Genomic DNA, 16,687 nt, shown 5'->3' with positions numbered 1-16,687 from the left:
CTCCCTTCAGCCAAATGATAAAATAATCTTCCGACATACTTTTGTTCACTAGCATAATCCTAGCATCTGGAACATTATTTGGCATATAATAGGCACTCAATATTTGTTGGACGAAAGACTCATATATCTATATTAGCAACCTCTAGCAATATCCTACAGTATTAAGTCTAAACTTCCAAACCCTTCTATCAGGTTTTCACTATTGCCATCTATTTAGTAATTTCATATCACTGTTTCTATATTCCATTTCAATAAAACCACTTGCTATTTCTCTACTAAGTCTTGTTTCCTTATCATTCCTATTTCTTGGAATACCTTTAATTTCTGTTCTATGTGATGCCTAGAACACACTATTTGTATAGAATTTCTCCTCCTTGGCTCTACCAACTGTAGTCTACTTTTCTGTTGTGTGCTATCTCAGCTCCTATTTTTAGTGTATCAATTTGTACTTAAATCTTTGGTGAGTATGTTGTATCTGCTTACCTTCATTATAAGTTTCTGGGGGCCAAGAACAATCTTGGCTCTCTTGTAACCTTTCTCCAGTGGCCTACACACTCCCAAGTGTTTATTAAGTGTTCATATGGTGACTTTGTAGAATGTGAGAATTGTTTTCTAGTATCTTTATGAAGTCCGAAAGAGGTTGTATGATACAGATCACTATTAGCAGAGCAGTGTTGTCTTTAGTAAAGAGATATGGTGCTATTAAATGGTGGAGGATTGGGAGTATATTATTCAAAAGAGTCTGGGCCTACAGAGAAGTCATTCTGCTCTGAATTGGTAATTATGGGGGTAATTTTCAGATGTGGGCTATATTATAAACAAAGATTATGTTTGTTGGTATATTATGATCCAAGATATTTAATTTAAGGAGAGGGTAACCCATAAAACCGGAGCCTAAATGTACTTAGATCATGGTCTGGATTTTTCTACTATTTAGTTTTTAGTTTAATCTAAAACTGGAGAATATTTATAACTCATTATAATTCAACAGGCAAAAGTAAGAAAAAGAGCAGATAAATCAGAAAACTTTGTTTTAAGTAAAATGCAAGTTTCCTTTATCAAGAATATTTAACTAGGGAAGATTCTAAGCAATATAGAATCTGGATAGCTTATTTCTAGCATCAAAGATATGAGCACTGCCTGAGCTGGAATAAGAGGGTATGCCATCCAGCTGTACCTCTTCCATGGAGTTTCTGTTCTCACCCACTTGAGATCTGAAAACTGAACCCCTGACTTGCTAGGCTGAAGGGCAGGAGGGTGAAGACTCTGCTTCCCATACTCTGCTTCCCATTAGAAAGAGCTAAAGTGCTTGTTATATGTTTGGTTTTGAGGTTGGCATGCGCTACTGTTTTAGCACTGTAGACAGGCTGCTGTGTCATCTTGAGGCCTAGCTTCCAGAGAGACTAAGAATGTAGGCTGCTTTTCTGTCAAAACATCGTTCTCCCTGTAGTTGGGCTGCATTGGTTTGCACACCTGTTTTAAATCTATTGTGCACATAGGTGAAGAAACATGTGCAAAGCTGGAAACCACTTTAGAGGTTTTATCCTGTCTCATTTTGCTGATTGAGAAAGGTATTTCATGTTAAAGAATATTGCTCTAGTTTGTACAAGACTGGGAATTTCATCTTGGTCTCCTGATTCCAAAGGTAGTGATTGGGAATGGTGCCTTGCTGAGGGAATGTTTTTCTAGCAGAACAATCACATATATATGCTCTTGTGCTTACCAGAATGATAGTACTAACCCCACAGTATCAGGGCTATGTCTCTGAAAGTGTTTTCCTAATAGAGGTGATGGGTCTGTGGTGAACTCTCCACTTTCTCTTTCCTATTTCTCCTGATGGCCGGCCCATCTGAAAGACACCAGTAGACTTCTTTGCCTCAGGACTAGGCTGTATATGGTACATAAAAGTGAGGTTTGCACAACTATACCCCTATTTATACTGGTACTGCAGTGAGGTGGTTACTAGGTTAGGGAGCTGCTTGTGATCACTAAACTGTGCTTGAAGTATGTCCATTTCTACAGTGTCATAGTAGTGTATACATTAATTGGTAAACAACAGAGGCTGAACAATATCTTTAAACACAGAGGAAAGGGGATATTCATCTGTGTTATGCCTGGTGACTGAATTTTCACCCCAGCCCATCTTAAGGTAGATCCAGTCCAACCCATGGTGGGGATGGTGACGGCTCCAGTTTCATTTTGAATGCTTTGTATTTTCAGTCCATTGATAATGGACTACAGAGCTACATTCATGAACTCATTTGTTCATTGATAACTATTTCTCAGTGTCCCACTCCCCATATTCATTAGCCTATGTATGGGTGTTTTGAATATGATAGATGCTTTTGTTTTTTACCTGAATTGATGATAATCAGCTGACATTAATATTCCAGTCTGAGCAAAGGACACGTTATGAATAGCCTTGCGATAAAACATTCATTAAGTATGCTTTCAAGCTCCCCAAGGGAAGTCTTGGTAATTAAAAGCTTTATAAAGAAATTAGCCATTAATACCTCCTTTTAGACCATAAATGCTTTTTTCTATCCTCAGAGTTATCTGGTTATAAACTTCGTAGCCTTTTCATTCTTTCTGTTTAATCCATAGCTTCTCTGTACAGATAGACTAATAGAGGTTAAATAAAACACCTCAGTCATTTCCTTTTCTTTTTTTCTTCTTTTTTTTTCCTAAAATTTTTTATTAAGGTATGATTGATATACACTCTTATGAAGGTTTCACATGAAAAAACAATGTGGTTACTACATTTACACATATTATCAAGTCCCCACCCAGACCCCAATGCAGTCACTGTCCATCAGTGCAGCAAGTTGCCAGAGATCCACTATGTCCCTTCTCTGTGATACACTGTTCTCCCCGTGGTCCCACACACCATGTGTACTAAACATAATACCCCTCAGTCCCCTTCTCCCTCCCTCCCCACCCGCCCTCCCCCACCCCTCCCCTTTGGTAACCACTAGTTCATTCTTGGAGTCTCTGAGTCTTCTGCTATTTTGTTCCTTCAGTTTTGCTTCATTGTTATACTCCACAAATGAGGGAAATCATTTGGTGTTAGTCTTTCTCTGCCTGGCTTATTTCACTGAGCATAATGTCCTCCAGCTCCATCCATGTTGTTGCAAATGGTAGGATTTGTTTCTTTCTTATGGCCGAATAGTATTCCATTGTATATATGTACCACATCTTCTTTATCCATTCATCTACAGATGGACACTTAGGTTGCTTCCATATCTTGGCTATTGTAAAAAGTTCTGTGATGAACATAGGGGTGCATATGTCTTTTTGAATCTTAGAAGTTGTATTATTTGGGTATAATCCAAGAAGTGGGATTCTGGGATCAAATGGTATTTCTATTTTTAGTTTTTTGAGGAACGTCCATATTGCTTTCCGCAATGGTTGAACTAGCTTACATTCCCACCATCTGTGTAGGAGGGCTCCCCTTTCTCTGCATCCTTGCCAACATTTGTTGTTCTTAGTCTTTTCAATGCTGGCCATCCTTACTGGTGTGAGGTGACATCTCATTGTGGTTTTAATTTGCATTTCCCTGATGATTAGCGATGTGGAGCATCTTTTCATGTGCTTGTTAGCCATCTGAATTTCTTCTTTGGAGAACTGTCTCTTCATATCCTCTGCCCATTTGTTAATCGGGTTTTTTGTTTTTTGGGTGTTGAGAACACCTCAGTCATTTCTATGATAGCTGCACTAATGAAATGCATACATGAGCCAGGAGTCGGCAGCAGCTGGTAGGCTTGCCATCTCTAGTTCACAGTCTCTTTGGACTAAGGACTTCTGGCCAAGTACTTCAATTCAAGAAGTCTAGGCACTACAAAAACAGCTCTGAAACACTGTTGTGGTGGTTGGGTTTAGGAATCTGTTTATTTATTTAAAAGACATCCCAAATGTAATTTGAACCTCCCTTTAATTCTGTCTAAGCATTAATCAAATTTGAATTTTTATGCTTTCTTTTCCTTTACCTTTTAATGTAAGGGTGAATTAGTTATGAAATCACTTTGAAGGTGAGGGTAAGGAGATAGGGTCTTGGTTAATGTAAAATTAGGTGAATACACAAATAATTATTCATGAGCCTTGGTAATCATCATTGATATCAGCTGACAGTGTTTGGCTTTATTTTATATATTTTTTCTCTACAGTGGCAAGCTAGCAAAAGAGGCTTGAGTAAGCATCTTGCAAGTATAAACAAAAATGCATTCATTTAGATTAAGCTCTTAAATCTTCTCTTTCTGAAGGTGCACTTACAGAGTGCTATGATGAACTGGGAAACAGATACCAGCTTCCAGTCTATTGCTTGGCACCGCCGATCAACATGATCGAGGAAAAGAGTGACATAGAGACTCTGGATATTCCTGAGCCGCCACCTAATTCTGGATATGAATGTCAACTCCGTTTGCGCCTTTCCACAGGCAAAGACCTCAAACTTGTGGTCCGCAGCACAGACACAGTATACCACATGAAGAGGCGGCTACATGCAGCAGAAGGAGTGGAACCAAGTAGTCAGCGATGGTTCTTTTCTGGCAGACCTCTCACCGACAAAATGAAGTTGGAAGAGCTGAAGATCCCAAAGGACTATGTCGTACAGGTTATAATAAGCCAGCCGTTGCAAAACCCAACGCCGGTAGAGAACTGAACTGGACCTATTAGCTCTTCCCCGAACCCTCCTGCTCCTTTTTATTGTTGTCATTTCCTACTCTATGGTGTGAAATCTATTTTCACTGCTCTGAATTCCGTATGAATGGATTTAGTTCCGAGGAATTACCAGTGAAAAATTCCATCTGTGATGGAGACCAACAAAAACAATAAAACAAAGAGCCACCCTTGGAGACTCATGTTAATTACAATTTCTCGTTTGAAAGGCAGTTAAAAAAATAGATAACGATTTATTTTAAAACACCCAACAACAATGTAATGGCTGCATTTAAATGCTTTGGACTGTAAATAGAACGTTGTGTCCACAAAGAACAGCACCAAGCACCTTGTGAATATAGAATTTTAAAAAATCAATATAAATTCTGGAAATCGTCACTAATAGTTATAAAAACTTGAGTTTTTTAAAATGGAACGTGAAAAAAGCAGTATTTGAAGTATGCTTCTATTCTGATCTTAATTTGCTCAGTTAATATTTAGCCGTAAAGGAGCACAGACTGGCAAATTGTGTTTCAGTGTTGCTTTCCCCATCCCCATATGTTGAGGTTCCCTTATTTACAATCACACTAAATTTTGGTGCCTTCAAGCACTTTGGTGGCAGGTACCCTTCTGGAACACTAGGCAATAATAGAGTCACTGCAGTCAGATCCCTGATTTTCAACTGATAGTCAGTTGTAAGGTGTCTTGCTGCATAGTACTTTGAAATGTCTGTAAAATGAAACTGTTTTCATATCCAGGCTTAGATGGTCACTACTGTATAATACCTTCATTGATCTACCCACGCTGCTTGGAACTTCCCAGAGCTAAGTGTGCCCCCACATGCATGGATACTGGTACCCAGGAAATGTAAGGAATCAAGTACAGCTGTTCCCACTATAGGATAATAATTATCTTTTAGCCCATAGTGTGCAGGAAGGCTGTAAGGAAAACCCATTCTATCTGTACCTGGGAGAATTGTGCCTATTTTCAATCTTGTAGAAAAAATTTCAACGCATAATTTACTAGTGTGAAAGGTTTACTATTATTTGAACTTCAGCAGTGAGACCAAATGATGAAACACTGCTTTATACTTTCCTGCTTTCCAGTTCACTATTCACTAGTCGCGGTGGATGACAGTTTAACTCTCTCATCTTTCCTAGCAAAGAGGCAAATTAAGAACCATCTGAAAATTAGAAGACTGAAAAATGTGGTGAGAAAACCCGATTATTTTGTACTATGACTGGAATAAAGCTGGCAAGGATTATATTTAATTTTGAGCCTTTTAAAAGTTGGTTCCTTAAGTGAGTAGGGGGTTACCACATAATCACTGTACCCCTGAGAATCCATGAGATGGAAAAAGAGAGGCAAGAAGGCACTTAAGGCTGTTCTCAGTTGGGAAATAATCAAGCCTTCACACCTGTTTGGATGTGAAGCACCATTATTAATTTTAGTGGCAAAACGAAATTGCTAATTAGTTTAAATGTAACATTTGAAATTCTGTAGCCTGCTTAGATATATTATCTATGATTGTAACTTACCATGTTTATGAGAGCTTTACCCACTTCCCTTTTCTCTGCAATTATTTTAAAGATTGTGGCTACTCTCATTTAGGTTTGCTGATAATTGAATCTAAATTCAAGATAAAATAACATTAATTCGAAAGGAGTATTTTTATATTTGGATGCAAAGGTATGAGGGTGTTTCAGTATAACACCACTACCATCAAAGAGTTTCTTTGTTAAGTTGTGTGCCACATTGAATAGCAACATCTCAAATTTTGTCAACCAGGAAAAAGAAAGCATTCAAACCTATTTTTCTTAAGTAAATTGGGTGATATTAGTAATCTGTGGTTGGTAAAAAGTCCTTTTTTGAGGATTTGAGCTCTCCTAAGAGTTTTTTGTTTTTGTTTTTTTTTAATTTTAAAGGAACATATACTTTATAATAGTTTTCTGGGCATGTTTAACTAACCTAGGTGAGAAAACCATGGTGCTGTTTAATTGTAAATAGATTGATGTAAGATTGGACCAATACTTGATGTGTACAATTTTAGTATGTAGGGTTTTTGTGCTTTTTTAAAAAAAAAAAAAGTTCAATTTTTCTCTTTGTCTTTGCCTTTATTCTGGGTTTTTAATTGTTGCTTTCTACGTAAGGATAACCTGCCTCATTCTAATAAAACCTCTAAAAAGGTTTTCCTCCTTTTTAAAACCCCAGCTGAATCAATAACTTCATTATTACCAAACTTAGGCTCTGCTATGCCAAACCCTACATGGTCATTTACAGAGATGCTTTATTTACTACATTGAAATCTTGGTCTAAAATAGGTGGTGGTTTTTTTTCTTTTTAAGAATGATGCCATAACCCAAAACTTGTAATTCAGCTTTTCAGAAGCACTGAGTTCATTTCTCATCCATTTTGGATCAAAGTGGCAAGTTTTTTATTGTTAATTTTTTATTTAAAATAGGTGATACACACCATGGGGAAAGAAATCCAAACATACCAAAGTGAAGCCTCTTTTCCATACCTGTTCCTCATCTCTTTGTTTCTTCTACCCAGAGGTAATAGCTGTCACCCATTTTCTGGGTGCCTTTAACTCTAGCATAGTGGTTCTCAAACTTGAGATGCATCAGAATTACTTGGAAGGCTTATTAAAACACAGATCATTGGACTCTTCCCCCAGAGGTTCCAAATTAGTAGGCCTGAGTGGGCCCCATAATGTACATTTCTAAACATACTCAGGTAATGCTGCTTCTGGTCTAAGGGTCGCACCATGAGAGCCACTGTTCCAGTACATATGTGTGTACATTCACCCACCCTTGTTTTTTCCATAGTTACATATACTATTCTGCACCTTTGATTTTTCTTTAAAATGATGAATTCAGAGATTTTACACACTGCTGCATTCCTCTCATAGCTACAGTGGCATTCCACTGGCAGGAATACCGCTGTTATTTCAGCCTCTTACTGTGGTCAGTTTGCCTGTTTCTAGTTCTTTGCTACTGTAAACCATGCTGCTATGAAGTGTCCTTTTCTATACCTACATCTTTGTGTAGAATGTACTCTTGAAGAGGGAGAATTGCTAGATCAAAGAGTATATACATTTAGATGGTATATGTCCAAATAGATGGCCCTCCAAATAGATTTTTCCAATTTAATCCTTTTGTTAAGAGAGTGTATGACTGCTCTTATTTCCCTATGCCCTGAGAAACTTTTTAATCTTTCACATCTTAAGTGAAAATCTGTATCCTGTAGTTTTTTCTTTGAAGGTTAACATTTAACTATATATTTTAAGGCCATTTGTTTTTCTTCCCTGTGCATTGTCAATTTATGTTTGCCCATATGCCTAGTGCATTTTGGTATTTATCCTCTTGATTTGTAAATCCCTTTCTGTATTAAGGAAATTAGTGTTTTCTATTATGTGTTACCGCTTGTTTTTGTTTTTGTGTAGTTTGCCATGTGCAAATCTATCAGTCCTTGTACTTTATAGCTTCTGGGTTTTCCTACCTTCGAAAGGTCTCCATTATGAGATTACAAAAAATTTTTGCTCATATTTTTAGTATTTCCTTTATGGTTTCATTATCTGGAGTTTATTCTAGTTCAAGGAATAGAGTAGCAGCACTAATTTTTTTTTTTTTTTAACAAATAGGTATCCCACTTTTCCTGGTACTTCTTACTGAATAATTTTTATCTTTTTCCCATTGATGAGAAAAAAAAACCACTTTTACTTTATGACAGTTTTTTAGACTATGCTTTTTTAATGGTCCTTGTTAATTGGTCAATTTAGCAAATCTGCCTGTATTCACTGCCAACTCTCAAATGCTATGATTTAGTATGTTTACTTATGGAAGAGACAAAATGTGTGTGTGGCTGATAACCTCCCTTGCTGGGGCCAGTCTCCTATTATTTCTATTCTTTGGCCCTGTAGGGGCTGCTCACGTGAATAACTGCCCACTTCACCCGGGGTCAGCAAAGTTGATTTGGCTTTTTCTAGTCTTTGTTGTTGGCTTGGGGCATGTGATGATTACATCTGAGAGCTGGGGACTAGTGGAAGAGGAATGATTTTATTTGGCTTAGTTAGCTTCCTCTAAAATACCTTCCTTTTTGTAGCTGATAAAGATTGTGGAGGAACCAGTCCTGTGGCCGTGGGCTGAAACTGAAGTCATCTCTTCAGTCAAGCCTGCCGTTCACCTGCTCCGAAGTACTGCTGCCCTGTTCTTTGCTTAAGCCACCGAACAAACATGCTTTGTTGACCAAGGACTTCTCTGTAACTATGACATAGTAATAATACAGTGTTACACATTCCTCCAAAAACATGCCTAAATGTACTTGTCTTTAAGCTCTACCCTTAAAAGCACAGTGGGTTAATTCACTGTGGAAATAAGCTTAATTGAAACATCTATATGTATACCTACAAATAACACATTTCTTAAAAATTTAAGAATGTACTGGAGGGAGAAAGTCCTGAAGTGGACAGGGACAGATCATTTTCTCTGTAGTACTTTCCTAGTCCCAAAGGAGTGTCACTTTACTGGTACAATTGAATTTTAGATTTTACACTGAGTTTTTAGTTTGGTCCCATCAGAGCTAATGATCTTAAAAGGATTTTTTTAGTCTAATAGTTAGATCATGATACCTTTCAGGTTACCCTGATGATTTCCAGAGAGGAGGGGGGAACTACTACCTGCTCATTCCTGAAACTTTGGTCATTAAGTTTGATAATTTATTTTAAGTTAATTTGAAATAATTAAATTGAATGGACTAGAATAATTTAAACTAATCTAAATTTTAGTTAGCAAAATTAAAACCTACTTTACTAATTGTCTTTGGCTATCCTTCTTCCCTCTCTGCCCACATTCTGAAATAATAAAAGGCATAGTATCTTCATTTGCTTTAGAGACTGTGTCTGCAAAAAACATGTCATAGTTACCCTTCACATATTTGAGAGTATTCCCCCTTGGAAAATGGGCAAGGGAAGCCTTCCTAAGACCTCATTGTAGTTTCTCCAACCAGAACTATGCCTAGATAGACGTCCAAAGGCTGTGTGGTGGCAAAAGCCATCTAGGCTGCCAGAAAAGAGGCAGAAACCTCTCCCAAGATAAGTCGGGAGACCTTTTGTAATGATGTCTGATCTCTGGGTGTCATTCTCCAGCCAGAGAGCACTGTCAGTACCGCACTCTGTATAGGTGTAGTCTTGTCCAAACTTGTTTGCCAGAGGGCACTGGGGAAGAATCGGGGAGAGACTGTTATAAGTGACATGCTTTGCATCTTTTTGGTCTTCACAACAATTCCTTAAGACAAATAACATTGCCCCCATGTTTAAACCAGAAATGAGAAGTTAAAGTGACTTGGGTTCTTTTTTTTTTCCATTTAGTTTTTGTAATTCCACTGGGAATAGAGGAGTTTTGGCTGCTAAACATTACTCATGCTCATAAGTGTGTTAGCAAAATCTCTTGTCTATTAGCAGAAATATAGAGTGTTCATATTGACATGATTTCTATTCTTACAACTTTGACTTATGAATGACAATCTTTGATAAGCAGTATTCTTGTCTGTCACACATTGACAAGTGATTTTTAATGATGATTAAGTACTGTGGAACTTACTGAATGCCTCAGGGTCAGTTATATTACCTAGTGTGTCCTTAAGAAAACCTTGTTTTTTAGTAAATGAGCTGTGTTTCTTTAATTGCCAAACGTGTTCTTCAGAAACATATGGTCAGAGGACATCAGCATTATTCAGAAGGGGTTTCTGAGCCACCAAAATGCTAGCTGAAAACTTAAGTGTATTCTGCTAAAATTGATCTGAGTTACTCAAATCACTTACTCAAAGCACAGGCATCTAATAGACCTTGAATTTGAATCCTGGTCTCTTGGGTAAGATTCTTAATCTGGCTGGGCCTCAATTTCCTCATCTGTAAATTGAGGATAACATACCTAATGTGAGGATAAATAAGGTCATGCATCTAAAGCACCTGCCTAACCCATGGCAAGTGCTTATTGCTAAAGGGTAGTTATCATTAAAATCACAATACAGTCAGGGAGGATTCACAAGTCCCATGCTAAAAACATTTTTTAATTACTCAAGGCATTAATTACAGAAAAAAATTAAAATTATATGAGGGCATACAGTAATTATTTCACCCTAGTAGATTTGGTATAGTTGCTTAAGCACCTAAGTCATCAGAGAGTAATTCACCTCCTAGGATGAACACAGCTCTTACCTACTTAAAAGTTAGTGTCCCTCATGGGTGGAGGCACTTAACCATTTGCCAATTTGAAGTGGTTTGCATCCAGGTGGCTTTAGCAAGGACTGGGAGAATAGAAAGGATTCTGAAAGTATTGGACCACATGACAAATGTTGGGAAAGATCACCTTTCAGCTACTTAGCTCCAGTAAGTGTTGGTAGTTACATACACAGGCACCTTAAAGAACAGGGTTGATAGAAAAGCAGCATAGAGGTGGGACATGTTGACAGAAGTGGCTACTTCACTACGTTACAATATTGTGAATCTTCTGTGAGGTCGGGAAAGTGTCAAAGTTAACCTGATGGAGGATTACTCACTTAAGGCCCTTATATGTAAAGGTCACTATAAAGATAACTCACTTTAATGATCTAAATTTATTTTTAGACCTGTTAACACTTGTAATTACTTCTACTTTTAGATCTAGTTATTCCAAGAATATTCTCGTCTTATTCTCTTGATGTGACATCTTCTTTTGGAGCAAAACTTTCTTTCTCAGCTTTCTGCCTCTCCTGGTATTTGTCCATGGAGAAGATAGTAAACAGCTTGAATTCCTTGTAACTAAGACGCTTTTGGAGAGGGAGAAAGAAAAATTATTTCAGAGAGGGTTTGATACTTGTTTCAGATGAAAGATTGTCATAATTTCTCACTTAAAAACTAGGAAACTTAAAGAGGCTCAGTAATTAGGATATAATTATAGTCTGAGTGTAGTCTAGGAGCCAGGAGCAGAGACTATTGGAGACTAAAGGAAGCAAGGGTCACTATCTTCTATGTCAAGTCCAGATGCTTCAGGCTGGCAGCTGAGGTTCCTCACAGTGTGATCCATCTTTTTCAACCTCAGCTCCCACCTGTTTCCCCAACATGGACTTCCTTTTTAAACAGGCAGAATGTACTGTCTTCACCATAGTTGTTTTATCTCAGGATTTTGCTTATGTGTTTCCATTATAGAATTTCTTCCTTTCTGTTTATTCAAATCTATAAACCCTTCTCCAACACTAACTCCTGCCGTATCAATGTATTTCTCTAAACAAAACTTATAAACAAAATTTCTTTCCCTAAGCTTTTATAATTTTATATCTGTATTATATGATGTAGCACTTATTCAATCCTCTCTCTTCCACAGGCCTATAATTCTCCATTTTTTTCTGATTCCACTGCATGACATGCTCCAGCTGGTTTTCCCACCCTTCTGCACCTGTTTCTAAGTAGTAGGACATCGTCCTCTGCCTTTGGACAGAGAGGTTGCCAGGCCATACCTCAGGGATCACCACTTACACAGTCACCTGTGATGTCAAAGCAGTAGAGCTCTTTGAATTGCTGTTTTTTAATATTGAAGAGAAAGTTACACAAGTGGAAGTTGGCTGCACCAATTCTGAGCTCCCCATCCAGGTCAAGCAGCTCAAAAACAGGCCGGGAGTGGCGGAAGATAAATTGCTCTTCCAAGTGGTTCTGTTTTGAGAGAAACACTTAAGACAAGGAACAGTGTTGTTGCTACTTCAAGTCTCATATTCACTAGCCCATTCCCTAGAGAGCTAAAAGCAAAAGGCAAAATTACAGAAGCTCAAGGATGACAGGGTTCTATGGTCAATGTATCGAGTCGTGCTTCAACATCTGCATTCAAGGGGAAGTTCCGCCATCTTTAGTGACCAGTGCGGCTATCATAACTTTAGTCACTAGAACATCCCTCACATTCAGTGAAAATCTACTTGTGAAACATCGCAGTGATGAAATGATGAAGACCAAGGGCCCTTTCCTCAAGGAGTGGGAAATAAACAAATACACACTAGAAGTGTGTACAAGGTAAGGTGGGACCCCAAAGAGCATTCCTCATCTCCATCACCCCCTCCAGAGAAAAAGATTTAGCGAGGGAGCGAGGCAATTGGGATGACTGGTGATTCAAAGAGGGACATGACAGGTGAGGCTGTTCTTTTGGAAGAAGCAATATGGAAGGGTGGAGACCGCAGGGGGAGAGAGGCTGGGTAATTGTTGGCAATTTCTAGGTTAGAGATGGACCCTTCAGGAACCCAGAGTAGTTCTCCCCCAATGTTTTCTTCCTGTTTTGAGTGGAAGGAAGAAAAATTCTGATGCAGTCTGATTCAGTGCTACTTCAAGCAAGATGGTGACAGCAGCCAATCCCTGCTTCTTCTGCCCCAGACCCTGACTTGTTACTCACCTGTCATGCCAGCAGTATGCAAACCAACGTGTAGAACTGGTCAAAACCAATCTCCTACAGCTTTCCAGTCCAGCATGTCAAACACAATCATGATCTGCCTCCGTTTCAAGTTAGTCACATGATGAAGGAAGTGGTAGAACAGCACATCTGTATGGTGGGAGATGAGGAGATGGATTATTTTGAAACAATTCCAAAATGCTAAACACCTGAGGGCCACATAAATGGGGGGTAGTAATGTTGGAAGCCTGGTGACCTGGAAATGGTGATGTTAATATTTTCTCTCTTGCTTTGCTACTGTACCATCCATGATTCCTCAAACCTTAATTTTCCTTGAGCTGTGCAGAAAAGCACTGTGCTGAAGGTTGTGGAGAATGAGATAATGGATAGGTCTTGGTCCTGGACCCCAGCTCACATGTTCCGCAGAACAGACAGATGTATATACATAACCAGTGAAAGGCACAAAGTGTTCCTTGTACATGGAGGAAACAGCTTAATTCTCACGGGAGTCTAGGACACTTTCTTGGAGCCGCTGACATTTCTCCTGGGCCTTTCACTTGAGGAGATAATTAAAAGAAGAGATTTTAAAAATAATTCCTCTTCTGTAAAACCATCAATATTCCTCGTGCTTAGATAAAGTGGATGCATTTGGCAATCGTGGAAAGGAACAATTGTTACTGAACACCTTAGTCCCTAGGCACTTTAAATACTACATCTCACTGAACCCTGAAAATCGTGCAGGAAAAGTGGTATCACACCCTTTTATAATACACCTCAGATAGTGTATTTCAGTGCTTCTTGAACTGTAACGACATAATCACTTGAAGATCTTGTAAAAATACAAATTCTGTTTCAGGAAATCTGGCATGGGACTGAGTCCCCATTTCTCACACTCATAATTGAAGAGGTTGCTGCTGGTCTATGAATCACACTTTTTGAGTGGCAGAACTGGGATTCAAATGTGGTCCATCTAACTCCATATACTTGCCTTTTTCCCTGTGAAGCCATATTTTCTACATATTGATTAATGTAGATTCAATTATATATGATGCTGTACTATGAAAAATACTGTAAGGAAGAGGTAAGGTTTCTCCTGAGATTCTACTCATTAATCACCTGTCCCAAGGCATATAAAATGGAAGAAATAAACATGGTGTTACACTTATGTAATAGAATATGGCTGTACGCGTTGTATACACAAACTGCCCTTGGTAACTTAAGGATTTTCAAGTGTAACTGTCTGTATGTGATTATTCCCCTTGTCCACTGATTACAAAGACTATTTCTTACATAAGATCTGGCTCCACTAAATACATAAAACCTATCTGTGTAGCTTGGAGTCCCAGCTAAAGCTAGCTAAGAGCACAGTGAACCAGTCCTCACAATGTCATGATTTGGGAGCTTCTGATGGTCTTTTGATGTTCCTTCCCCACACCCCACCAGCTAGAACATGTGGGAAGGACACACTAAATATAGTGATTTTGTGTAGTTTCTCCTTAAATGGTTTAGTGTGGGACTCACCCACTCAAGTCTCCAAGGCCTGAAGTCATTACCTCCTTGAGGGGGGGCCAAACTTAAGTCTGTGCCTTCCCCCTTTCAGGCCACTATTCAGTCCCTGGTAACCAGAGATGAGCATGACTTTACTTCTAGGGTATTACATCATCAGGCAGTGTTCAGTTAGTTACTAGGGAGAGCAGGCTGTTCTCAGCAAACATTCCAGTGACACCAGGGATATGGGCTGGGTTTCAGTCCCAGCTTTTCTGTTTACACCTAGGTGCCCTGAAATTGCCTTATCTAGGATTGGATTATTACCCAGAAGATTTGGTGACATTTTGTGTACAAATCTATATGTAACAAGTAAAATTAAGGCATGAAATTATGAAAAAATGGAAGCTTTTATTATTTTTTAAATAATGAACTCTCAAAAATCTTGATGGAAGCAACCCTGTGTTCACAAATGACATTTATCTCTCAAGTCACAATGAAAGAATAGGATACCTTAGTTTCACCTAGTCCTAAAAAAAACCTGAAGTATTTTCATTGGTCTTCTGTTAGCTTGTGCCCTCAAAGGCAGGTTGAGATCGTCAACACTTCAGTCACTCTCAAGTACTAAGTATTAGAAGGGATTGTGTAGATGATTGATTCAGACCTCCCCTTTGACAGATGAGAAGTCTTGGTGAGAGGGTCTTAAGTTTTAAATCCTGAATGGAGCTCAGCCCCCAGGAATAATTATAAGAATGAACACTTATTAAGTCCTTATAATGTGCTAGGCACTGTGCTAAGCATTTTCCATACATTATCCCATTTAACTATTTTTCCAACTATGAGATGGACTCCATTGCTGGAAGTCTCATTTACACTTGAGGAGAAACACTTAAAGAGGTTGATGACATGTTCTCCAAGTCACCAAGGAATAATGGGGGAGCCAGGACTCAACCCCAGAGCCTGCCATTTAATCCTTCTCACTGAACGGCTCCCTGAGTCGGCACAGATTTCTCACTGTGCTTCACTTAAAAGATACATACTTGTTAACAGATTTTGGTTCCGCAAGTTGCCCTGCACATTAGTTAAGAACCAAGTAACAACCCAGAGGAAACCTTTCTGAAAGTACTGACCATTCAAGGTGTCCCGGCCATGCACATCAAGAAGGTGAAAGTACTCCACTAAGGCCTTCACATTTCTCACGGATAGTAAGCAGCACAGTTTGTCCAGGCAGAGGTACCACAGAAACGACCCTTCCTTCAGTTTCATTATGGTGCTCTTGAAGCCAAGGGCTCTGGCAACCTGAAATAGAATAGAGAATTCTATCTCAGATCTAGAATGTTGTATAGAGAGAAACTCCGGTCATAAAGGTCGCCAAGGTAAAAACACCAGAGGAAACAGTAAAAAATTAAAATTGCTTCTTCACACTAGTCCAGCCTTGCTATAGGTAGTTATTGTCCCATATCTCTTGGTAATTTGATTATCCCTCTGTCATTAAAATCTGACCAGTTCTAAACTGAAATCATAGACTGTTTAGAAATTAACAAAGGAACACTCTTTCATTGCACATGAAAACTTACGCTATGTGGCTGACATGGTTCTCAGGAGTATTTATACCTGTGCATGTATTAGAAAACAAGAAAAATTGAAAAATACATGAGAAAGTATTAAAATAATGTAGAACAAGTACAATAAAAATAAAACTAAAGAGAGAAGGAATTTTTTTAAGGAACAAAATGCACATCAGTGACCCAAAAAACAAAGCAGCAAACTTGAGCTCTATAATTTGGACCTTTTTTGTCTTTTATGTTCTTTATAATGGAAAATTTCAAATACATCCAAAAGCGAGATTAGTGTACTAAACTTCTATGTAATCATCACATCAGCAATTATCAACTCAGAATCAATCTAGTTTCAGCTATATTCCCCCACCCACCACCACCACCATCCCTGGATGCCTTTTGAAGCAAATTCCAGACCTGGCTTCTCAAATGTTTCAAAAGAGTGACTCTTTTTAACCTAAGTACATACCATTATCAGACCTAAAAATAAGCAATCATTCTATAATGTCAAATATCCACTCAGCATGGAAAACCTAGAAGAAATGGACAACTTCCCAGAAAAATACAACCTTCCAAGATGGA

The 16,687-nt window shown here is 38.5% G+C and overlaps 2 protein-coding genes across 4 annotated transcripts in view; one reads left to right on the top strand and one right to left on the bottom strand.

Annotated features, from left to right (window-relative positions):
- Positions 1-4,850, top strand: part of UBTD2 (ubiquitin domain containing 2) — a 57,880-nt gene extending 53,030 nt beyond the window's left edge. For all 3 annotated transcript variants that reach the window (XM_036995106.2, XM_036995108.2, XM_036995107.2), the window contains one exon: positions 4,260-4,850. In XM_036995106.2, the coding sequence (XP_036851001.1) occupies positions 4,260-4,657 (398 nt within the window). In that variant the 3' untranslated portion in view covers positions 4,658-4,850. The remainder of the gene's footprint in view (positions 1-4,259) is intronic.
- Positions 4,851-6,532: 1,682 nt separating this feature from the next.
- On the bottom strand, positions 6,533-15,985 carry EFCAB9 (EF-hand calcium binding domain 9). Its single transcript, XM_073232236.1, is given in 5 exon segments — positions 6,533-11,460; positions 12,167-12,340; positions 13,065-13,116; positions 13,118-13,211; positions 15,677-15,985. Coding segments are annotated over 5 exon segments (576 nt in total). The 5' UTR covers positions 15,813-15,985; the 3' UTR covers positions 6,533-11,340.
- Between the last annotated feature and the right edge of the window lie 702 nt (positions 15,986-16,687).

Source organism: Manis javanica, chromosome 1 (genome assembly GCF_040802235.1).
Source record: "Manis javanica isolate MJ-LG chromosome 1, MJ_LKY, whole genome shotgun sequence".
In the NCBI taxonomy this organism is placed as follows: domain Eukaryota; kingdom Metazoa; phylum Chordata; class Mammalia; order Pholidota; family Manidae; genus Manis; species Manis javanica.
This window is presented reverse-complemented; position numbering and strand designations above follow the sequence as displayed.